Here is a 25,704-nt window from a genome sequence, read left to right on the forward strand (position 1 = left end):
GAGTATTTGGTAAAAACAATGGAAGATCCCCAAGTGATATTTCACAGTCACACACAGTTCCACTTAATCATACCACCCTCAAGATGGTGCCAATAGCTCAGAGTGAATACAGTACTGTAATGCAGTCAGTTCAACCTATGTAATGCCTGTATAAAGGCACGTAACATCATTGAACTTCAAGGATGCATCCTTTAAAGTGGAGAACCCAAAGATTTGTGGTAACCTGTGATACTGTACTGTATTCTTTTTGCCTACTGATATTAGGTTTTGTTGCCAGTCATTATTCAAATAGTCATTATTCGATACCTTTAATTAAATAAACATTTTGCAACACTTTGTAAAAATGGTTGCTGTTAATCTAGTTAGTCATCACATTTATTTGCCTAGATTGAAATACAGTTAATCAACATTGACAACCGGTTCAGGTTGTCCCCCGCCTACTGCCCGAGGACAGCTGGGATAGGCTCCAGCACCCCCCGCGACCCTAGCGAGGATAGAGCGGTTCGGAAGATGAATGAATGAATGAATGACAAGTTTTAACAGTGCAACTGATCAAAGTCAAAGAGTCGACATTTTATCAAGTGACACACAACATGACGAGAACAGGCTGATTCCAACCCTGAAACGCAGCACTGTAAGGCAGGCGTGCTTAACACAATGAATGTGACAGTTGTCATACAACTTGCAATTTGATCAACATTTTTGAGGCATCTGCATATCACCCAAGGCTTTGCTGCTTCTTTAGCCTTTTCATGCATGCGGCACAAGAGGGAGCCATACTAGCAATTGCAAAATAAAAGTGGGCGGGGTGGGTAAATGTGTTGATAATACTGGAACCAAAACTGGAACACTGCATCACTCAAAAGTTACGATGATGACTTATTTTTTTATACTATTTTTGTATGTGTATGACAGATAGGAATATGTAAATGTGACTCAAATTAATTATTTAAAATGTAGTCGATAAATGTTATATGATAGCACTTTGACCCTGGATTGGATAAGATAAGAGAAGATAAGAGAACTTTTATTTGTCTCACATCGGAGAAATTTGCAATCTACAGCAGCAACAAATGAAGGGGTGGGGGTGGGGGGCACTAAAGAAAGTATTGCATGCACAAAATAAATGTTTCAGAAATCATTTCCAAAAGAGAACATTTCATTCCAGGTGGAACAAATCACAGATTGACAGAATGGATTGTGCTCCACTCTAAATGACCTGATAAACAGTTTAGAGAGGATTACAATTTCTATATCTTTCGCACAAAATTATGCACAATTAATATTAAACATGATGAAAAGGAACTTAAGTGGCTCAGAGCTCAAATCACTTCACCTACCTGGAATTTAAAATGTATTTTTGCTTGTTTTATACGTGTGTATTGAGTTCCAATTAACTTTTATCTGGGTGAATCAACAACAACAACCTCCAGGTTGTTATTGAAGACAACTTTTCCGTCTGCCTCCTGAGAACAAGCTGGGTCTCGCAGTAACTTCAGGACATCCGCTTTGAGTTGCGGCGAGGCCGTTTGGCTGAAGTGATCCACCTCGGTGAGGAAGTCAAGCAGCAGCTCTCCGCTCTCGTCACCCTCTGTGAAACACTCGGTGATATCCATTTGAGAAGGCAGCACGTAGCTCTTGTATTGCACTCCCCCCGCGTCCAGGATGCTTTTGACGTCTGCTGTGGTCGTACACTGAGCTATATCGCAGGCACAGATCTGACCCCTGAAGGTCTGCCACAACTTTCCCCAACCACTCTCACCTGAAAACAGACCACAGTGAAGACCAGACAATGTCTTTATCTCTACTCTCATATTCACCTTTTGATGTCTGACACAATGTTTTGCAGTCTACACTCAAAATAAAAATCGGCTTGACTGGGAGAGGAGTGTGAAAATCTCCCTGTTTTCAGTAATCGAAGTCAAAAAAATTCGAAAAGCATAATTCACTACAAACAAAAAATTGACATTCTGGATTTTATTCAGATAATTTGGATTGATATACTGTATTTTTCGGATTATAAATCGCTCCGGATTATAAATCGCACCAGCCCAAAAAATGCATAATTAAGAAGGAAAAAACATATATGAGTTGCACTGGAGTATAAGTCGAATTTTTGGGGGAAATTTATTTGATAAAATCCAACACCAAAAACATACATGTCATCTTGAAAGGAAATTTAAAATAAAAATAAAATGAATAAGTGTACGGTATACTAACGTTACACGACTGACATGCCTGGTAATGTCAGTAACGACGTAACATATTAAGAGTTATTCAGATAACTCTAGCATAAAGAACATGCTAACAAATTTACCAAACTATCAGTTTCACTCCAAATCACTAAATCCAATGAAATCTTCATCCTCTGTGTCACTTTTAAACAACTCCCCCAACTCGGGAGGTAGACGATGCGCCGCTTCCTCTTCTACGTCGCTTACGTCAGACTCATCGTCAATTTATCAACACAGGCCGAGAGCGCCCTCTTGTGGTTTAATGTGAAAATAACATGTGAAATGACATAATCACGTGTTAATAATTTCACACATAAGTCGCTCCAGAGTATAGATCGCACCCCCGGCCAAACTATGAAAAGAATGGCGACTTACAGTCCGGAAAATACGGTAGTTTAAAGCTAGCAAAACCCCATAGTTAAACCATCTCCAATGTAAGTCAGCACATATTTACTGTTAAAAAAAAAAATCAACGAATAGCTACGTCTATTTTCCACCCTAATATTAGAAATGAATGTAGAAATACGCAGAGAGATAAGAAAAACGATCCCTTACCAGACACCAGAATAATGAGAAGCTTCCCATTCGGGGCAAGGAGACTCCGGAAGAATGTGATGGTCGCTTCGACATCATTGACATAGTAGAGCATCTGTCAATTGCACCACAGATCAATGAGCTTCAGATTTGGATTTATGGAATGCCTAATTAAGGCATCACATCATACAAACGGATTTTCTAATGGAATAATAGATACCAAACGATGGAAGTTCACTTTGGATTGTCTGCGGCACTCACCTGAATCATGTGAATGAAGTCAATCTTCTTTGTTATTTCCTTCAACTTCCATTGCTCCTCAAACTCAATGGCAGTCATCTTGTTCCACTTAAATATGATGTAATCCAAATCAGACTTCTGCGACAGCAACACTGCACCAGCAAATGCAAAATGTACAGTTAAGAAAAAACATATTTTGACTTTTCACTTTTCTTATTTTATTTTTTGTTTTTATATCACAAAAAACATTTGAAAAGGGGTGTGTAAACCTTTCATTTGTAGGGAATGGAAATCTACAGAACATTTTTTACCCCTTTGTAAATCCTATTGATAGAATTTTGTGTGCTCCGATTTGCATATGAATTCGAGTTACCCCACCAATGTAAGAACAGAGCTCCATTGTAAGCCTGAGTAAAGTTAAATAGCAACACGCGGTTAGCGGAAAGCGCAGCTACCTTTGTAGCAATGAAGCTGCTGGCTGCTTGGTTCTACAACCTCGTAGTCCACCATCGCCTCAGGGTGCTTCTGATGGAGCTCGGAGAACATCTCGAGATCAATGCGACCTACAAGCACCAGCACATTTTTCATTTTCAAACACATACACACACACAGAACATATCTGAGAAATTGTGACCTACTGTATAGGTACTTTTTCCACACAAACAAAACTATTGAAGAATTTATAACAAAATGATGGAAGTAAGTAACAGCAGGGAGACAAATGAAAATATTAAACGTTCAATATTTCAAATCGGGTATCCATACGCGCATTGTACATTGTGTTTTGCCAACCTAGAAACAACTACACTATTTAAAAAAAAATCAGTTACAGTCAAACCTCGGTTTTCGAACGTCTCTGTTCTCGACCAAATCGGTTTTCGACCAAAAAGGGAGTTTTTTAGGCCTCAGATTACGACCAAAAATCGGTTCTCGACCAAACTGAGCAAACTTGAATGAGCCACCTGACTCCTCTCGTCTTCCTTACACAAGGAAGTGACGATTCCTCGGGTAGACTCGTGTAGAGTTCCATTGGGAGCAGACGTGTTCAATAAAGATTTTTTTTAAAAAAGACTGTGGTTTCGGTTTTCGAACAGCCTTCGGGAACGGATTATGGTCGAAAACCGAGGTATGACTGTACGATGTTCAAAATCGCAATGTGTGTATCCTGCTTGAGGCTGAAAAATGGTCTGTGACATGATTTTCAGTTCACTCAACTTTGATTTGTCCATTAGAGTGTGCAACATCACCACAACGGGCTGGGTGTAAATAGTTCAGGTAAATGAATAGGATTGGCTTGGACAGCAATACAAAGTAGCAGCAGCACTTGATAGCTTGAAAGTTGTGCTCACAGTGGTGAGCACCGAGGAGTAAAACAGTGACTTGATGTGGTCACATTATCTGTGAATGAGATTTTAAAGACAACAAAACAGATAAATACAAACTCTTGGGAGTGATCTCTCTTTTTTCTTTTCTTGCTGGTAGGGCAATTAAGGACACAACAGTGTAGTTACTGATACAAGAATGTGTCCTCACCTCAAGTGACCGCTGCAGAAGTTACTCAGTTATATAGTGTGTCATTAAATGTGAGGTTGGACTGACTATAATAAAGCTATGCTTTTAAAGCGGTCTCTTACCATCACCACTTCCAACTCCAATAACATTCAGATGGGGCTTGCCGTTTCCGATGCTGTGGAGGACAGAATAAATTAATAAAGTGACATCGTCAGACCTGCCAAACATCGGGCACACTCTTTGACCCTTTTTGTATCCCACCAAGCATGTACGAACTCATCATAAAAGGTAAGATTAATTATTTCTGTCACGTAGAGTATCCTTCTGCGTCATTCATCACAGACTAACATTTCAAGAACATTTAAATACTTTCCATTTAATGATCTATGACAAAGGGTATTCTGAGCTAATCCAATGCAACTGTCTCTCAAGCACATGGGTTTAAACAAGTGCCACGTGTGAAATCAACCTTCCCTCATCTTAAAGGTTAAAGCCATGTTCTTGACAATGGAGCTAATCTGCTAAAATCAAACCATGTCATAAAATAAATTTTATGACCATTGTTACATGGAGTACAATTGGTCTTGGTCAAGCCTTTCACCATTGAAGCATTCGGCCAATTGTGACAGTACAGTATTATTGCAAATGCAAACAGGCATGTGAGGTGGATTACCTGGCCAAAACGTCCGGTAGGATATTGTGTATAAAGTCCTTCATACACTGATGTTCAGAGGAGCGCTCCAGAAAAAGATGGAAGGCCTTGTGGTACCGATTATCATCATAAACGAGACTCCTCAGTGAAGATGCCATGACACGACGTCTGGCAAAACAATAGAAAACACAATCAGAAACACCTCGGCACAATATTCGTTCCACCTACAAAAGACTCCAGTAACCATTTTGCCCTCATTAGAGTATATCCACATACTTTATAACAATCTACATACAGGGGATGCAAAAAGTCTACACACTGAAGTTTACAAGGCGGGTTTTTGAAAAAATGCAGGACAGTCGGCCTTCATAAGAAAAGGCTTTCATCTTGCCAGCCTACCAGATTTCATTTACGTTAATTGAATGGATTGAATTATACTTACTTAAAATAGAGTTTGTATTCAGATCAATTTTAAATTTAGTCTGTAAATATGCAGTTAATATATACCTATATTAAACAACATGCGGAAGTAGGATCAAGAGGTCTAACAATATTGCATCCGTGTGAAGATAGTTTAAAAAAAAAAAGAAAAAGAAAATCACAGATTTTCCCCTATGTATAGGGGTGGCCACGGAGGTGGCCACAGCGTGACCAGAGTCAGACAAGCTGTAGCTCCGGCCCTGGTCTAACCCTACATGTAAAGGCGACTTGGGGACATTATTGTGATTCTGGGTACTGACACACGGTCTACAATAACAGTATGCACTAATGTTGAGTAGCACCTCTCTGACAGTGACAATCTTTAGCTGGATTATTGTTTTGTTAATAGTTATTGTATTAGATGTTCGTATTGTGCAATATCTATACGGTTATAGGTTGGGTTATACAACCGTTTTTATGTAATTTTTTTAGTATGCAAACTTCTCAATATTTTCCCTTCGACGCAGCGTTGACAATAATTATTCTGGAATTACGTTTGTATTATTACATAATTATTATGATTCGCTGGATTTAAGAATGGTAATGCAAAACTCACGGTTTCTGAATGACGTCACTATTTCCTGCTTTCGAACGAATATTCCACGCTGCGATCGCGTTTAGATTGCTTGATCAATCCAGGTGATTCGTGGTGCATTTCCCGTGTGTTGAAGCATTAGTCGTAGAATTGTTTAAATGCAATGTGCGGATGTAGAACGAGAAAGAGGACGAGGCAAAGCACTCGTGGACAACGTACCGGGAGGTGAAATACAGGTGCCATACCAACTGTGCATAGCACATTTCTGTTTACTTACACGCACCAATCGTGTTCAAAAACGGCAAATATTAGTGCACTTACTTTCTGGGGCTGTGCGTGCAGATTTGCGCAGTCCAGGCGGTGAATGTGCACTGACTGTAGCAAGTTTGGGAAAAAAACGTTCCGGTAACCCTGTCACGTTTCAGGTTTTGCGGTAGGGGGCGCCATAGCTCCCGTTGGAAAAGCAACAGTGGGCAGATTTTCAAAAAAAATAGGCAGAACTCAAGATTTACTTGCCTGTTTGATTTCACATTTGGTGGGTTCTGAAAATTATTTTGTTTAAATTTGAAACCTTTGACATCCGCAAACTATATAGATCTTGTGGTCCCTGAATAGCAATGGATACTACCCGGTATATTGCTCGACTCACTGCTTCATCACTGTTTGTTTACTCGTGCAAACTGTAACAAGACCATAAAACATCCCAGTGTTCATTTGTACAAATACATTCCTCTGACACGTTTAAAAGCAAAACATCATAAAGTAGATATACACTAATGAGCTGTAGCAATTATATATGAAGACAAATATGTGTACATTGTCAAGACTGGGGAAGGAAGGAGTATTATTTCACAAAATGGTTTGCCAATTATGACATTCGTGGCGCTTGTTATACCGTACTGTAATGCCAAATCAGGAATTGCGCCGAGCACCCCAAAATAGATAGTTACTCTCGGCCACACATCCGTATGATAGGATTTGAATTCATGACTTGAATTATGGAAAGGTTTTTTTGTCAGATTCGCAAAGATTGACCCTATTGGAATTTGAAGACTCCAGCAACTATGGGAGTTCTTTTCAAGCCAGCCTCTGTATTTTTAATGACCGTGTCGAAGAGCAGGATAAAGCTCTTTTTGAACCTCCCTAGTCTAGTCTGTTGCTCAACAATGTTGAACACACTTTTTTTTCTCCTCTTTTACTGTAGTCAGCAACAAGACCCTTAACTATGACACAAAAGCATAACCATATTACATCACTTTTTCCTCCCAGTCCAGCCTGGATTTCAAAAACTTTTCACTTAATTAGGAGGGCTTGCACCATCTTACATGTCAACCCTCATGATTGGATAAAAATATGCAAACACCTGCTGATTAGCAACCCAAGTTCATTGTTGCCAATCCCACATTAGGGTTAGGAGTCATTACTAAATAAATTGACTTTTTGACCCAGAGTAGCCCATGATTTATTGATCCAATATTCCACTCTCAGACAACATCATCATTTTATCCCCAAGTTTAAAACTAATGTATATACTGTACTCTCAACATAGCTGTATTTGTAAATTGTGGCACCATTACTCATCCTATGGCAAAAGACTTTGTTTGATCAGCATGTTCGCAAAATACAAAATCAAGCTCCACAATGGTGGTCCTGTGGCAGGTGGGTCAATGGCAAAGGCCAATTAGAGTACAAGGTTGCCTAATGTTGTGGTCTCGAGATAATGGGGCATGCCGACACTTCGAACTACCATATTTTATGTAAATCCATAGAAATGTTGAGAAAAATGGGGTTACATCTGACTGATGTTTTACACGTTTTAATGGATTAAAAAAAAAACACTTAAGTACAGGTATATGACTATGGGAGGAATTTCAAGAACAAATGGATATAAATGGGTATTATTGTAAATCTCAGTATAATCAATTTTATAAAAAAGCATTTGTTTGGAGTAGCTGCAGACAAATGTCTCCAAAGCCAGTCCATAATGCATTCACAATGCCACGTTCACAGATCGACACCCTGCTGTCGTCAAATTGTTCACTCTATTGTCGCGGAAGCCCTCAAGCATGCCCACGGAGCCTCTAAAATTAAATTAATCTAACTTGACGAGATTAGCCCACAGCTTTTGCCTCATATCAGGTGGCCGTGACACAAGCATTTGAATTAAACCTTCGCTTAAACAAAAGTGACAGCCCTAAATGAGTCAATTAGATACGACCAAAGATTTCAACACAGTTCTCCTTGCATCCGGCACAACACTGTGAGAATGATCATTTTTCATCATGTGTCCTTGCCATGAGAGTCGCAAGGCTGATTAATAAGATTGCAGGTGTAGCCCAAGTGAAAAGACAACGTGATTCCTTTGTTTCACAGGGTTCCACGATTTATTTGCATCAGTGTTCAGATCTCCAATTACACACAACAGTAACACAAATAGCATGGTACTTAAAAACAATAAGGGGCTACAAGTTAGTTTTTTGGGGGGGGGGGCGCACCAGCCAATCTACAGTAATCTTTTGAAAGCAGAGAAATTCCAAACTGAAACGTCATCAAACCCGATATGTTCATGGTCTTTAGAAATGATCCCTAGTTCACAGTTTGATCAAACTTAGGACTGCATCTTGTTCCACAACTACTTAAAACAACAGAGCTTTTTTTTTTCAAGGCCACTTTGAGCATTTCCGTTTCAGGATAGATCAAGCTTACCTGCACACAATCAGCTGCTGAAATACAATTGCTACAACGAGTAACAACCACAGGTGATAGTTACTGGTAATACATTCAGAAGGAGGTCAGATAACACCAGAGCAAATATTCAGATTGTGGAGACAGGGGAAGAAGATAGCGTACACTGTTGTCAGCTGCCGATTACTGAATACTCCACTCCATCACATGAATAATGCACTAAGGGTCGTATGTGGAAATGTAGGAGTTTATCTTGAATGCAGGATCCATTGGGATGACGGTCTGGTGTTATTTTATATTTATTTATTTGTAGTTTTCTTTGCATACACAAATGGTGGATATAAGAATAAAAGAAGATATACAGAAAATAAATCACTTGATTTGTGCTTTCAAATATTTGGTTTCTATCATTGGTCATGTCACCCGACGGAGAAAACAGTCAATTACATGAAGCTGTTTTTCTCCTTGATGTGGGCCACCTCTGTGTGTTTGCCTGTGAGCGCGTCCCTGTGTGTGATGCAGAATAAGATAACTTGCTCCAATAAATCATTTGCATTTGATCAAATATGAATGCACCATTTTAATTAGGCAATGACAAGAGTATTAATGAGTTTGCCTCTACACACTAACTCGATGAGTTTCATGTAAAGCAATCAAGATGTGACAAGATTGAAGAACAGATTAATTTTTAAAAATCATTGGATTTACCATTTGATGGAGGAGTTAGCAATTCAAGAAAACACTTTCGTCATTTTGTGTTACCTCACACTCGTACATGAGTCATATAATGGGGTGAGGCTTGGAGGGTTCACCCGGTATGAGTGCGCCCGCTAATGCATGAGAAATTATCGAGACCTCGTCAGTTACGCCTTATTGTCTCTGATTTGTTGTTTTTCCTCTGGCACGGTTGTTTCCTGCATATCGAAGTTGGGGCTATCGAGGGATGATCGTTTCACAGATCATTTTACTCAGGTGCTCATGTCAGGTCATGCTGACAGTTTTAATAAAATTGACAAAAAGTGATTTTTGTGTGTGTGTGTGAGGGGGGGGGGGGGATTACATCACTCCCTTGAAAGGTTTGTGTGGTTTTATATAGATTTCCTTCAAATGGCTCCCAAGCGATACTCAGACAGCCAATCAAAGTTTGGAGTTGGTATCGGGTATGAAGCATTCATTCATTTTCTGATCCGCTTTACCCTCACAAGGGTCGCGGGCGGTGCTGGAGCCTATCACAGCCGTCTTCGGGCAGCAGGCGGGGTACACCTTGAACTGGTTGCCAGCCAATCGCAGGGCACACACAGACGAACAACCATCCGCGCTCACACTCACACCTAGGGACAATTTAGAGTGTTTAATCAGCCTGCCGTGCATGTTTTTGGAATGTGGGAGGAAACCGGAGTACCCGGAGAAAAGCCACGCAGGCCCGGAGAGAACATGCAAACTCCACACAGGGAGCCCGGAGCGGGAACTGAACCCAAGACCTCTGCACTGTGAAGTCGACGCGCTGGACCACAGAGCCACCCTATGAATCAGCATCTCACAATTATTTTTATTCATTTTTTTTTTTTTATTACTAGACGTACAATAAATTATTTCCATAACAATTATTTTAAAAACTTTGATGTGGAATCACATTCTTCTTTTTCTTAGTTTCTTAGTGCAACTGAATAATGACCCTAAAACAAACAGGCAAGAAAAGAACGACTTTTTGAAAGTTGGGGAAATAAACATTCTCCATATGTTTGGAAAAATCTCAAAATACAAATGAAAGTCTTCTCTTTCAGCACAACTTGACTATCCATGGTGAAGGTGTATAAAGGCATAATCATTATGCCATTGCCCGTATAATTCCAGACCTAACTGTGTGTATGCATCTTCGTTTTCTTCCTGACATTCATGTGTGTTTTGTATGTTGTACGACGCGAGTTCGTATGTCACTCAGCGGCATTGTCTCACTGAAATGATCGAAATGTTCACATTTCTTGGTTTCTGAGTATCGAATGATATTTTGGGACAGAGAAACGAGTGCATCGCGTTGTTAAACTCAAGGCAAGCCTCCTTTTGGTTTCCACATCGACACAACATATGGCATCGTCAACAAAAGTACAATCCAACAGCAACGACTTGCATAAACATTTCAAACACTATAAAAGTCATTTCAAAGGAAAAGGAATTGTGTATCAGCACTAATGTAGTGCATAAAGCATGTTTTTTGTTTATTCTCAGAAAAAAAGGCTGTTTACACAAAGTTGTGACGTTTCCTTTACAAATTTCCAACAAGAATGAGAAAAGTGTTCCTTTTTCAGCCTCTGTATGTCATGAATTTTGGATATGTCCATTAAGAGACAACCACAGCTCCATTTGGTCCATGTGATTTTCAGCACACACACATACATGAGAATAAAACAACATTTTTAAAAAATGCTTCAGCTTTTGCAAGCTCTGATGATTTCAGGTTTGCGAGCCAGCCTGCATCGCCGCGTCCGTGTTGCGAGTTTGGCTTCTTGGCTCTTCTTTCGAGGAGCAATTTAGCATGGGAAAGTGTGTCGTTCAACAGCAAATGCTATTTGCGCGGCTCGACCGGAGTACCTTGATCCGTTCATACCACCTTGTGGCATCTGTATACGTCGAGAGTCCGTCCGAGAGGCAGAGGAGAGCATCGGTGTGAAGAATACCAACGTGGTTACATATCTATGTCACCGTCATAGGCCAGCGTCAAAGGTTTCTGCGGCGGGGGTGTCGTCTTTGCGATTTTGCCCGATTTGCTGAAATACAAAAAAACAAGACAATCTGACAGTGCGTCTGATTTGTTGCCTCAAGGCAGCCCGACATGATATCAGCTTTTATGTCGAGTTCCATTATGTGATAGCAGCAACACACTCGTGGTGAAATGTTGTGAGATGTGCAAGTCATCCTTGACAGCATGGAGAACAGATGGTTGGGAATTTTCGTGGCTTCGCAGCACTTTGCCTGTTTGCATCTACGGGTTGTATGAGGCCCCACACGCAACGAGAGGTTTTGGGAAGAAATTGTGCGTCGTGATGAAGCTATCAAGCAAATAAATTGGTACATACCAGACCAGGAATGAGAATGCAATAATGAAGAGTATTAAGATGAATCCGACGGCAGTCACGGCGTAAACCCACAGCTTTACTCTTCCATCTGTGCAATGAAAATCAACTTTTAAGATATTTTTGTATTTTCATGCTTTATGAGAAAACATTCAAACATAATTATAATACTCATAATTTATAACAAAAAAAATTAGGTTCTGCCTGCACAAACACATCCGTCTGCAGTCAAATGGTTCAGCTATTTTTATAGCACATATAACGATGAGCCCGGTGGAAACTTCACCCCTGACTTAGCGATTTAAGCTCTCGAAAGCCACACGTCAAAAGTAATGATTTCGGGCACTCGGGTCAAAGCAGAACTGATCATTTCCATTTCAGTACCTGGGCCAACAGGGCGTAAGGTCCACTCTGTGAGACGGTCTCGAGCCCGAGATGGTTTTAATCTTCCCGAGTTGGTTTTCACGTCAGCTTTCAAATTGGTGTCTACACCAGGGGTTCGAGTACAGTAGTCCAAGAAGCCGTGTGTGGTCATCACTTCGGTGTAACCCTTCTCGCAGCGACACACACCACTCTGCAGAGAAAGGGCTGGCATTATACACCGTCAGTATTTGCGTAAAACATCCATCCATCCATTTTCCGATCTGCTTATCCTCACAAGGGTCGCGGGGGGTGCTGGAGCCTATCCCGGCCATCTTCGAGCAGTAGGCGGGGGGGACACCCTGAACCAGTTGCCAGCTAATCGCAGGGCACACACAGACGAACAACCATGCATGCTCACACTCGCACCTCGGGGGCAATTTGGAGTGTTCAAGCAGCCTGCCATGCATGTTTTTGGAATGTGGGAGGAAACCGGAGTACCCGGAGAAAACCCACGCAGGCCCAGGGAGAACATTCAAACTCCACACAGGGAGGCCGGAGCTGGAATTGAACCTCTGCACTGTGAGGTCGACGCGCTAACTACTGGACCATCGGGCCGCCCCACTTTAGCTGCATAAGGTTTTATTGTTTATTATTAATAGCAAGTGTAGTAAACATTAATAATCATAATTAGTATATTAATTTTAATTAAATATGATTAGTGAATATGCACTTTTTGGACATTTTGTATCATGTTTTTTGTATACTATGGTCACAGTCGATGAAAACGGAAAAAAAAGTTTTGGGTTTTTTTTGACAAAAGAATTGACATTAGAGGGGTCGGAGCGGAATACTTCTCCCTACTTATTTTCAAAAGTACTATATGGTTCTTTTCAGTGTTTGACAATGTCTTGTAGTTCCATAAAGTCTACTGCAAGGGGCAGTAAAACTTCAAACTTTCGTTCCGTCTCCTTGATTGCTTTTTGATTTGTATGCGCCCAACCCTCCTCCCCAACCTTCCGTCGTCGCATCCTGGCATCCAGCCTGCATTTATCGGCATTAATATGATGATGCTTTATGGCCTGTTCTTAAAAATTTTTTAGAAAAAATCATGATGTCATCATTCAAAGTCTATTTGAAACCACCGCGACGGGAAGAAAGTGGCAAGACTTCACAAGAATTGATCACAGCTACGTGGCGACAGTATCACGTGATCTTACCGACGTGCAGTGCGAGAACGGCTTGGCGCACGGCGGATGGCAGTGCCGAATCATGCTCGGCCTTTTCTGCGGGAAACACCCCCCTGGTGATGAAGAAGAAGAAAAAAAAGGGTGTTTCGCTTCAGTGCCAGGACTCATCGATCACTAAATTAATGTAGTGTCACTACTGATTAATGTGGCTTAGTTGCCTATCAGGGTCCATGATCAATCTGTGAACATTTTAATTCCAACATTAGAAAATTACGTGTCAAAATATCAAAGGAGTGTTGGGGTACCTCTCCAAAGGGAGGTTATTCCTCCTGGGCTCATATTTGCCAGAAACATTTCCTTTAAAGCGATAAGATCAGACTCAGCGTCTATTTACAGCACACGGAGCTCACCCTAAGCCTCCATTCCCACAGCACCTTTGTTCCGTTTCTCTTCGCCTGCTTTTCTTCCCACACATACAAATGCATGATTATATTTATATGGATTGAAAGTCTCCCAGCTCAGCCTCTGGCTTATTGATTACTTATGCTCAGAGTGAGAGGGGAAATCAATGAAGGCCGCACTGAGAATATGCACATCAGATAAGGTGGTAAATTCGAGAGCACAATACTAAAATTCGTCTTCTCATGTGAGATGTGTTCGACATGTTGGCACCGGAGGCTATTATTTGCTACTATCAGCTCGTATTTTTAAGTTAATGCGTCGGATTTTGCTGTCGAGGATTAAATAATGCATTTTGCTGAAAATCCCACATACGTTATTTTACAAATGTGAGTACACTGATTTTAATTTTTTTTGGTTAGATATGTGGTTAGATTTTTTTTTTCATGGGACAATAACGAAGGAGTAACACTTTGAGGTAGGGTGTTGACAATATTTTTTTAATCACCTTGGCCTGTGTCCCTTCAGAGTTTGTACGTACCACTGGTGGTATGCGGGCTTCCTCTAGTGGTAAGCAAAAAAATCACTGCCCAAGTACGATTCCGTTCTATTGAAGTTTTAACTTAAAACGTTTGCATTTGATCATTACGCGTTTGCTTTTTAAACATTTATTTAGGTAGTGTTGTAGAAGTGTTTAAAAATGTTTTACCGTATTTTCCATAACTGCAGACCTTCGTGCTGGTTTTCAAACTGCACACTGTTGCAATGGCAAACAATAATTTTGAAATGTACTTCTTTTTTGCAACCGTACTAAAGAATGTTACATTGATGTCATTGTTGGTGTTTTATTTTGGTTCCTGTTTTATTGACTTCAGTTTTTTTTTTTTACTCAAATGAAATTGCATTACTTGTTTGTTTGCTGTACAAGACTTTCACTGAGAGTGTTCTAGAAAAAATATTCTTCTTATTATTATTATTATTCTATTAGGAATAAAACCTGTCTCATTTTTTAATAAACAATTATGGCCTACTGCGCTGTTGCATTTGAATGTTTTTTTTTCCCGATAGTATTTGGTGGAAAACGTTTGATAACCACTGGCTTCTTCTGTGTTTTTTCTTTCAATCCTCATATTAGTTCTTTGACTTTAAATGGCAGACTGAACTTCCCACAACCAGAATGAGGGAGCGTAAAAGCAATACACCAAATTTACCATATATGTCCTTTGTTCACACTTTATATCTATTAAGACTAATGAGTCACATGACACCAGAGAGGGAAAATTGCTTATTCGGCCCACTTTGGACATTCTCACCTCGGGGCGTCATCACGCTTGACACCATCGAGTTAGACATTAATGGCTGGTGTTATTTTGAATTTACATATAAGCTGTACACTGACTACTTTACATTGCAGTAAAGTGTAATTTCTTCAGTGTTTTCCCATGAAAGTATGCGATAAATTATTTACCAAAATGTGAGGGTATTCTCGCTTTTTGTGAGATACTGTACATTGTAAAAGATGTCACATCTGTTCCACTTGCCCACTGGAAAACATTGGAGCATAAAACCTTGATCATGCATATTGATGCACAGCTCACATCGGTTCACACCAGCGAGAGGTGCATTAAAAACAGAACTAGGACACTTAAGTGTCTGCTGCATCGACACAGACATAGTGCAAAGATATTCACATTTACGTCCAGCTCTGCATATTTCTATGACAACATGGCTTCAAGACCCATCTGGGGTGGTAAGATGACAGTGTTCACCTGTGACAATGACACCATCCGAGCGCTGACACCACACTGCTCTCTCATTATTGCTCCATCCTCCTGTCCTCCACTGGTAACTGTAGCACTGACCTCCTGCAGCAGAAGCAGAGAGGCAGATGATGCTCATTAGCAGCTCGTATCGACCATCCAGTGCGGTTGTTAGGCTCCGATGGACATTTTACCAGACAGGGTAAGACATAATGTGGATGGAGGAAAAAGGGGTACCATTTACCACTTTGTGAGGATTACAGGAAATGGGATGGCTGGAATTGGTTGGAACTGAATTAGAGACAGCCCCCCCCCCCACCCCCAAAGTAGAGTTTTTCTGGAGGGAAAGTCTGGTGAACACAACTTGGAAACATTCAAGTCGCACTCCAATCTGACTTTTGCATCAATAAAAAAACAGGATTAAAGATCAGACTATTTAGATAAGACAAATTAAGCAAGACAAGAATGTGGCATTAAATTAAATACCAAGTACTTCGACAAACGGTTTGAAAAGTGGCTAATTAATGAGGGAATAAGAAGCCTGTGGTTTATTCTGAATATCCAGGTACGGACGGGGGAAAGGGCAACGCTATTAATGAAACACAAAAACAACAGAGATGTGCGGTTGAAACAAGTCCACCAAACTAAACTCATAGAAAATACATGTGCATACAGTAGACTGTATCTGTGCAGTCCACTGGGCCGGGCAGTAACCCGATGCGTCATCTTTAATATTTCATTAAAATTGGATACGTGGCGGGGCAGTTATGACCTTTCGAGGTTTAGAATACTGACCTTTTAATAATGGCTAGTAACACTATTTCAATTTGACATTAATATGGCAAAAGCATCATTAATATCATGACGGCATATCTAGGTATGCTATAACCGTGTTTAACCTTTTTGCTTTAGTTAAGTGAAACCCACAAACCATAATTACGCGAAACTGAACTGCGGGGTGATGACGCATTTTACAAAGGGATGGTCAATTGTTTTACATACTCATGTATGTATTAGTCGTCAGGCATTGCGAAACACGGGAAGCAAGAACGAGCCAGTGGTGTAGTGCGGATGCGCAAACAGTCACCGTGAGGGCACCTCCTGTGCATGTAAACCAAAAAATGTCATTGTATAATAAGCCTTTCATTGGTTGAACGGATGCTTTAGGTTTTAGTCATGCTGCCGGTAAAATTCCTCCTCATGTTTCTAGCAGATATATAAATAATTTGTCACTGCTCTCTTCACATTCCACGCTGAAGGAAAAAAAAAAAGCATGACGCGAGCAGCGATCTGCAAGCTGTGCAGTGGGCAGTTAAATATATTGACGACACTTGTATCTGAGTCAATGCTCTGTGATTCACCCAATTGTTGTCAAAGTATTTTTCTTATCCCACTGCTTCTTTTGACTCTGTGCTGCGGCTTGGTGTTCACTCAGTGGATTAAAAAATAATAATAATAAATGTTCAATTGCTCTGCATGAAAGCAAAAGGGAGATCATGGCACGGCAGTTACTGGCGCTGTAGTGTTTCATTTGCCTCACTTGCGTCCAGGCAGTGTCGCTTGAGTTAAAGAGATTTTGGTCTCTTCATGTAAATGTTTTTTCTGTCACTAAATGTGCCCCGTGATTGTCCAAAGATTGTCGAGTCCAAAGTTTTGTCCATTTGCCGTACAGTCATACTTTGACTTACGATTGCCCAGTTTAGCAGTCATGATAAATTTGTTTTGTTTGTATTGTGATGAAAGACAAAATCTGATCAGGCGAAGACAAAAGTTGCAGTGAAACACTCAAAATGAAAGCACCTGCAAGGAGCATGGAGCAGAGGCTAAAAATGAACTAACCACTTTACACTAAGTGAGAGCGAGAGCATCTCCTGTCGCCGCCAAGGAGGCCACACTCCTTAAATGCATACATCAACACACTCATTTCCACTTTGTCAAACATTTTTCATTCTTTTTTCCAAGTCTTGCAACGACACGGTGATTTGACGGGACTGGAATGAAGTGAGCTCATTCAATCAATTTCAACTTGAAAACAGCCGCATTAACAAATAATAACAACAATCCGATAAGAGGTTTGTCCAGTACCTTTGCATGGCTGCGTTTGAAAGACTTGCTGTGGGCAGGTGTCCTGGTTCTCAGGAACTTGAATGATCACCGCTCTGGAACGGGATTGACGCCCTGTGCTTTCAAAACTCCGACCTTCCACACAAGTCAATTGGCAAGAGCTCCAAGATGACCACTCTGCCAAATGGCAGTCTCCTAAAGACAGAAAAAAGACAACCCCCCCCCCAAAAAAAAACATGACTGGCAAGGCCATCTTTTAGTCAGTAATGTGATCCGATGATTTTCCAACACGCACAGGCATTACACACACACGCACACACCTGTACACGGTGGCTGGCAAGCACTATTACAGGGATCATTTTATTGGTGTTCCCATGACAGTGTCTGGTACATTTAATCGAAACCCCCCCGCCCCCCCAAAAACTACTACTACACATCTGTGACGGATATCAAAGCACAAACAAATTACTCACAGGCCAGTGGGTATTCAGAGATAATAGACCAACCGCCATCATATATTACATTAATTTATAACTCGATAGCCAGTAGTAAAATGTGTCTCGCGAGGGAGCGGCAAATTAGTTTCATTTGGGGAGACATTTTTAGCGGAGAAGTGGTTGATATTTTTTGTCCCGCTACAAATAGCACATAAGCACTTTGCTTCCTGAAGGTCAAGCAAAATAAAAAAAATCAAAAAAAGCCTTGTAATCTTTGATAGGGTCATTTCGTAGGTAATAAAATAAATCAATATATAAAAATGCACATGCGTGCATGCACGAACGCACACACATATTTGTGACTATGTGGATTACTGATTTCTGTGGTTTAAATTTATGGCCAACTGAGGTCCACACAAGACAAGAGGTGAAATTTATGGAGTAGGTTTAAAATACATTACACATAATGCTATTATGGTAAGTACATATTAGCCCCGTTTACACAGAACAGTTAAGTTCAAATATAAATGTTGCATGGTGCCTCACATGTGATGTCCAAGTACGTTTGCAATAAGAAAATGGATTAACGTTTGTGCAGTATGAATTTTTTTTGCAGTTTTAACAGATAAAAAGTAACACCTAAAAATATATCAACAACGTTTTGACCCCCTCCCATGAAGGAAACACCCACACAGATTCTACACACATTTTGGATTTTTGAGCAATCAATCAAAGAGAGAGAATGAAAAACTGCTACTTATTTTACAGCTAATGTCAGCCTGTGGCTCAGTTCCAGTGCTTTCTTATCAGGGAAGGGCTGCTACAAGAGCTCTTGATGGTATGGGGAAGCTCTAATAGCATATTTAAGCTTATTTGACCCTTGTGACATGGAGTGTTATCCTGCTGAAAGTAGCTATCAGAAGAGGTTAATCTCAAATTAAGTGATGGAACTGGCTGGGCTGTCATGTTTGAATGATACTCAAGTCATACTAAGGTGTTAAAGCAGGCCAAAAGTATACAGGGACCATTCATATTTTCTGGATCATCCTTACTCATTCACTGTCATTTTCAGAGCAGATATCCCCCATATTGACTGAGCATTTTGACTGAAACACTGAAGTAACCAAAATAAAGAGTCATACTCTTCTTTCAGTAATGCTGGAGACAAGCATCAGAGTCCACCTGGTAATTCAACAACAATTTGGAAGTGGTTGTTTCTAACGTAACATTAACATCAACAACGGCAATAATATTCCAACAACAATGTGAACCCGACCACAAACGTACAAAGTGTTGCTATTTCTCTCCTTCATAATAGACAGGAGAGTGCGAAAGTCACCCCTTAATCTTTATCTTCTACTCAAAAGCTGTGCTGATCATAAAATCATAAACATCTATCCAGTTTTTGTGGCAGTAGTGCCCACTATACAAACTATATTGTCAAGACCTATAATGCCCATCAAGTATTAATAATCCAGGATTTTACTTGGGATTCATTCTTCTGCCGCACCACGGCTTTTTATTAATTTCAAGCCTCACCTTCGTGCTCAGTCTTTTCAGTCATAGTTCATGTTGTCAGAATGCAGTCAACAAGACACCAATCTTGTATGCGATACCACTCAGTGTATGTGTCTGTCACTCTTTTTACACGGCGTACTAAATAAGGTCAAGCACGGACGGTATCGAAAGAATGTATGCTACTTGAAAAAGAGACACCTCCCAGAAGGAGGCTCTGGCATCAGAAAACCAGTGAGCTGATTTATTTCACAAGTGAGCCCCACGTTTGAGTCCACGGCCAGTTTAGGCAGATGAGTGACGAGAAAGAATAAACAGCATCGGCTTTCATCTTATTTATTGTATACTGTACATATTTGCTGTATAAGGAGTTCCCTTACAGGGATTTGGTTGGATACACGTGCGATGGGAGAAGGCAAAGTGTACAGCAGTGACACACTTACTGTGCATTGCCTCCATTAGAACAGCCTTTCCCTGGCTGCAGGAATTCTCACCAACTGACACACAATCACATCAAAAGACCCTGATCCTGAGCCGATGCTTGCGGCACCAGTGTGTTGAGTGAGGAGGAATTAAGGCAAACATCAGAGGCGTGCTGCAAGATGGTGCGTCTTCAGAGCAAACAAGAGTCTCTGAGTCGCCAGAAGATTGTCATAAATATACCTCATATATACTTTGGCAGACTGGAATAAACGATGAAAGTCCCGATTTCCTTCATCCATCGTGCAAAAATAACCTTGCCAATGGACAATACAGCTCAATCTCTGAGCCACTTGAGAGATAGCATACAGGGGGAAAAATAATGAAGCATTTGCTATTCTGAATTCATTTTTGATCTTGCAAAATGTATCATGTAAGCCAGGGGTGCCTATTACGCCAATCGCGATCGACCGGTAGATCGCGGATCGCGAGGGGTGTAAAGGAGAAAAAAAACAAACAATTGTGTGTTTTTTTTTTTTTTTCCCTTCTCATGGTCTCACCACCCGTGGGAGGGGTCAAAGGGGTCGGGTGCAATGCGAGCTGGGCGGCAGCCAAAGGCGGGGACCCTGGCGGTCCGATCCTCGGCTGCAGAAGCTAGCTCTTGGGACATGGAATGTCACCTCTCTGGCAGGGAAGGAGCCCGAGCTGGTGTGTGAGGTAGAGAAGTTCCGACTGGATATAGTCAGACTTGCCTCCACACACAGCCTGGGTTCTGGTACCAGTTCTCTCGAGAGGGGTTGGACTCTCTTCCACTCTGGAGTTGCTCATGGTGAGAGGCGCAGAGCAGGTGTGGGCATACTCATTGCCCCCCGGCTCAGTGCCTGTACATTGGGGTTCACACCGGTAGACGAGAGGGTTGCTTCCCTCCGCCTTCGGGTGGGGGGACGGGTCCTGACTGTTGTTTGTGCATATGCACCAAACGGCAGCTCAGCATACCCACCCTTTTTGGAGTCCTTGGAGGGTGTGCTGGAGAGTACTCCTGCTGGGGACTCCCTTGTTCTGCTGGGGGACTTCAATGCTCACGTGGGCAATGACAGTGAGACCTGGAGGGGCGTGATTGGGAGGAACGGCCCCCCCGATCAGAACTCGAGTGGTGTTTTGTTATTGGACTTCTGTGCTCGTCACGGACTGTCCATAACGAACACCTTGTTCAAACATAAGGGTGTCCATATGTGCACTTGGCACCAGGACACCCTGGGCCGTAGTTCGATGATCGACCTTGTGGTTGTATCATCGGATTTGCGACCGCATGTTTTGGACACTCGGGTGAAGAGAGGGGCGGAGCTGTCAACTGATCACCACCTGGTGGTGAGTAGGCTCCGATGGTAGGGGAAGATGCCGGTCCGTCCTGGCAGACCCAAACGTATTGTGAGGGTTTGTTGGGAGCGTCTGGCGGAATCCCCTGTCAGAAGGAGTTTCAACTCCCACCTCCGACAGAGCTTTTCCCATGTTCCGGGGGAGACGGGGGACATTGAGTCCGAGTGGACCATGTTCCGTGCCTCTATTGTTGAGGCGGCCAATCTGAGTTGTGGCCGTAAGGTGGTTGGTGCCTGTCGTGGCGGCAACCCCCGTATTCGCTGGTGGACACCAGCAGTAAGGGATGCCGTCAAGCTGAAGAAGGAGTCCTATCGAGCCTTTATGGCCTGTGGGACCCCAGAGGCAGCTGACGGGTATCGACTGGCCAAGCGGAACGCAGCTTCGGTGGTCGCCGAGGCAAAAACCCGAGCGTGGGAAGAGTTCGGTGAGGCCATGGAAGCCGACTTCCGGACGGCTTCGAGGAAATTCTGGTCCACCATCCGACGTCTCAGGAGGGGGAAGCAGTGCACCACTAACACTGTGTACAGTGGGGATGGGGCACTGCTGACTTCGACTCGGGACGTTGTGAACCGGTGGGCAGAGTACTTCGAAGACCTCCTCAACTCCACCAACACGTCTTCCTTGGAGGAAGCAGAGTCTGAGGACCCTGAGGTGGGCTCTCCTATCTCTGTGGTTGAAGTCACCGATGTGGTTAAAAAGCTCCTCGGTGGCAGGGCCCCAGGGGTGGATGAGATCCGCCCGGAGTTCCTCAAGGCTCTGGATGTTGTGGGGCTGTCCTGGTTGACACGCCTCTGCAACATCGCGTGGTCAACGGGGAGAGTGCCTCCGGATTGGCAGACCGGGGTGGTAGTCCCTCTTTTTAAAAAGGGGGACCGGAGGGTGTGTTCCAACTACAGAGGGATCACACTCCTCAGCCTCCCTGGTAAGGTCTATTCAGGGGTGCTGGAGAGGAGGGTCCGTCAGGAAGTCGAGCCTCAGATTGAGGAGGAGCAGTGTGGTTTTCGTCCCGGCCGTGGAACAGTGGACCAGCTCTACACCCTTAGCAGGGTCCTCGAGGGTATGTGGGAATTCGCCCAACCAGTCTACATGTGTTTTGTGGACTTGGAGAAGGCGTTTGACCGTGTCCCTCGGGGAGTTCTGTGGGGGGTGCTTCGTGGGTATGGGGTACCGAACCCCCTGATACGGGCTATTCGGTCACTATACCACCGATGTCAGAGTTTGGTTCGCATTGCCGGCAGTAAGTCGGAATCGTTTCCAGTGAGGGTAGGACTCCGCCAAGGCTGCCCTTTGTCGCCGATTCTGTTCATAATCTTTATGGACAGAATTTCTAGGCGCAGCCGAAGCGTTGAGGGCGTCCGTTTTGGTGGCCTCAGTATTGCATCCCTGCTTTTTGCAGATGATGTGGTGCTGTTGGCTCCTTCAAACGGGGCTCTCCAACTCTCACTGGAGCGTTTCGCAGCCGAGTGTGAAGCGGTTGGGATGAAAATCAGCACCTCCAAATCTGAAACCATGGTCCTCAGTCGGAAAAGGGTGGAGTGCCCCCTCCGGGTCGGGGGAGAGATCTTGCCCCAAGTGGAGGAGTTTAAGTATCTTGGGGTCTTGTTCACGAGTGAGGGCAGGAGGGAGCGAGAGATCGACAGGCGGATCGGTGCAGCGTCTGCTGTGATGCGGACGTTGTATCGGTCTGTCGTGGTGAAGAAGGAGCTGAGCCAAAGGGCGAAGCTCTCAATTTACCGGTCGATCTACGTTCCAACCCTCATCTATGGTCACGAGCTATGGGTCGTGACCGAAAGAACGAGATCCCGGATACAAGCGGCCGAAATGAGTTTTCTCCGCAGGGTGTCCGGGCTCTCCCTTAGAGATAAGGTGAGAAGCTCGGTCATCCGGGAGGGGCTCAGAGTCGAGCCGCTTCTCCTCCACATCGAGAGGAGCCAGATGAGGTGGCTTGGGCATCTGATTCGGATGCCTCCTGAACGCCTCCCTGGTGAGGTGTTCCGGGCATGTCCCACCGGGAGGAGACCCCGAGGAAGACCCAGGACACGCTGGAGTGACTATGTCACCCAGCTGGCCTGGGAACGCCTCGGGATCCCCCGGGGAGAGCTGGAAGAAGTAGCTAGGGAGAGGGAAGTCTGGGCTTCCCTGCTAAAGCTGTTGCCCCCGCGACCCGGCCCCGGATAAGCGGTAGAAGATGGATGGATGAATTGTGTGTTTTTGTGCAAGCTAGTAATTTATTTTTTGTCTTAATGTACACTGCACCCTAATCATCCTATCAGTCTCATTTTCACAAAAAGTATTAAAAAAAAAAAAAGGGAAATCTTTAACTCTGGTGGCGTGACCTGCGTCACCGGAAGTTGTTGGCGTGCAGCAGTCTGCAATTGCAGCTTGTGATGAGAGCTGTTGCGCTATATCTTTAATCGTTATCATTATTCTCATTCAGTGTCTGTTTCGAAGGGCACGGGCAAAGTATAGGAATCTAGAGGGCCGAGGGGAGCACTTTAAAACGGTCCGTGTGAGCTACGATAGTTAACAGGCTGCAAAAGCGCGTCACATGCCTCCGTGTCAGGCTGTTGCTCATCATAGCGTGCGTGTGTGTGTGTGTGTATGTGCGTGCGCGGTAACGGGTCGATCGTGGGAGCTTGGTTGATCAAAAAGTCGATCTTCTGTCCAAAAAGTTTGGGCAGCCCTGATGTAGGCAACATATCATTTTCATCATCGAAAGTCAGTTAACGCTGCACCTTTTTAATTTTCTCACCCCCTTTTTTTGGTATGAAACAATTGGTGTGTTTTTCTCTCGTAGCTTACTACCAGATACCTACTTAGGTTAAGTACAAGGGAAACTACTGAAATTTCTTTTATTGTGCTTTTTAAAATTCCACTTTGCAAAGTAGCGACGTAGATATATATATTTTAAAAAAAGCCGTTAGTTGTTGCTAGGCAGAATTGAATGGCTTTTTTTTTTATGTGAATCGCCATTATTATTCTCCAAAAACAACACCATAAGGATTACAAGATATTCAAATACAGTAATTTTGGAACTGGATTATAGTTTTGCATTCAACATAAATAACGTACGTTGTACATATTAGAATGAAAAACAGATTGCCTTAGGTGGAGCAATGCTAGCAAAATGACAAGTTTAAAACTTGATGTGTGTGTGCCATCATGTGAATACAGGAACCAGGAGTGGCATGTATTCAATATTTGGTGGGATGTGACAATTTAAGTGTGGTAAGAAAGTGGTTTTGGTATGGTGACTGCATCAGTAGATGATGTAGTTTGGTGAGCAATTGGAAGCATTTGGAACCCAGAGGAGACTTTCTGACAAGGCCAGTTAAAGATGAATAGCTAATTAGTTATTGTGGTAGTTTATTGACTTGGCAAAAGCAGCTGTTTTCAGCAGCGGCTGAAATGTCAATGAGTTGGGGGAGGCGATGCATTCCGGCAAATGAATGCACACGTATTGACGATGTGGCATGTAAAGCAGGGAAATAATTATTGGTCTTATGAGTGTGAAATGAATGCGTAATACATAATTCATACTGGCAAAAAAATAATTACTGTAAAGTGAGAGTGCTGCTGGAGAGCTCTTGTGAATTATGTTGATACATTTAAATGGAGATGGTTACCTTGACAGGGAACGAAGCAAGGCTGCGCCACATCCTGTTGGATTTCCTTCTTCAGTTTATCGCCACAAAATTCCTCCGCCACTGGCACGGGAGGAGACTCAGTCCAGTCACCCTTGTGAATGACACATGATAGGTTTCTTCTCCGAAGCCCCTCGCCACAGTCTGCACCCTGCACAGTCACACATAAGTGCACATATACATACATGTATATTAATGGAATGTAATTAAATGAAAATCTTGCATTTGACTTACATAACAAAATTGCATGAACATACTCCATGTAACTAAAATACTGTGGTTTTGGGAAGATTATTTATGAGTGTGTGGGTAGCAAAAGTTAAAATCATCAGGTGCCCAATTTTGAATGAAATGGAAAGAAGAGGAGAAGACATAAGTAAGGATTCCGGTATGTTTGAACATAGATTAATTGTGCTGCTATTCTATTACGGAATGGAGTCGGGGGCAGAGCAGCCACATCTCTGTCCTGGCTGCTCTGTACAATCTGACAAAACGAATAAGAAGTTGACAGTCAGACTAATAGAACTGAAAACATTACAGGAGCCACGAACGCTTACCCCACTAAACATTTTTTTTATGCTGTTCCAGTAAATGT

The 25,704-nt window shown here is 42.6% G+C and overlaps 2 protein-coding genes across 3 annotated transcripts in view; both read right to left on the bottom strand.

Annotated features, from left to right (window-relative positions):
- Positions 1-292: 292 nt before the first annotated feature.
- On the bottom strand, positions 293-6,599 carry LOC147198025 (histamine N-methyltransferase-like). Of its 2 annotated transcripts, none has more exons than XM_086124567.1 (7): positions 6,509-6,599; positions 5,194-5,340; positions 4,643-4,695; positions 3,464-3,571; positions 3,030-3,160; positions 2,790-2,883; positions 293-1,762 (listed from the first exon to the last, which is right to left on the bottom strand). In XM_086124567.1, the coding sequence occupies exons 2-7, from the start codon at positions 5,328-5,330 to the stop codon at positions 1,401-1,403; spliced, it is 885 nt and encodes a 294-aa protein (XP_085980693.1). In that variant the 5' UTR covers positions 5,331-5,340; positions 6,509-6,599; the 3' UTR covers positions 293-1,400. The 2 variants fall into 2 exon arrangements, with proteins under 2 accessions (XP_085980693.1, XP_085980694.1); XM_086124568.1 differs by lacking the exon at positions 6,509-6,599 and adding an exon at positions 6,209-6,362.
- Positions 6,600-8,560: 1,961 nt separating this feature from the next.
- The window catches only part of thsd7ba (thrombospondin, type I, domain containing 7Ba), a 117,840-nt gene continuing 100,696 nt past the window's right edge, over positions 8,561-25,704 (bottom strand). Inside the window, exons 21-27 of the mRNA XM_086124152.1 lie at positions 25,092-25,260; positions 17,738-17,911; positions 15,662-15,757; positions 13,524-13,606; positions 12,328-12,517; positions 11,947-12,034; positions 8,561-11,637 (exon numbers count right to left, since the gene is read on the bottom strand). Of these exons, the coding sequence (XP_085980278.1) occupies positions 11,556-11,637; positions 11,947-12,034; positions 12,328-12,517; positions 13,524-13,606; positions 15,662-15,757; positions 17,738-17,911; positions 25,092-25,260 (882 nt within the window). The 3' untranslated portion in view covers positions 8,561-11,555. The remainder of the gene's footprint in view (positions 11,638-11,946; positions 12,035-12,327; positions 12,518-13,523; positions 13,607-15,661; positions 15,758-17,737; positions 17,912-25,091; positions 25,261-25,704) is intronic.

The sequence above is a fragment of the Hippocampus guttulatus genome, chromosome 11, assembly GCF_054856545.1.
Source record: "Hippocampus guttulatus isolate MCC_2025c chromosome 11, RoL_Hgut_1.0, whole genome shotgun sequence".
NCBI lineage: Eukaryota > Metazoa > Chordata > Actinopteri > Syngnathiformes > Syngnathidae > Hippocampus > Hippocampus guttulatus.

Bases quoted from the DNA above. Each gene is read 5' to 3' on its own strand.
- LOC147198025 (XM_086124567.1), bottom strand. From the start codon at position 5,330: ATGGCATCTTCACTGAGGAGTCTCGTTTATGATGATAATCGGTACCAC. The intron at 2,884-3,029 runs GTGAGTGCCGCA...TGCAATTGACAG, and splicing joins ACTTCATTCACATGATTCAG to ATGCTCTACTATGTCAATGA. The intron at 1,763-2,789 runs GTAAGGGATCGT...GTCTGTTTTCAG, and splicing joins TCTCATTATTCTGGTGTCTG to GTGAGAGTGGTTGGGGAAAG.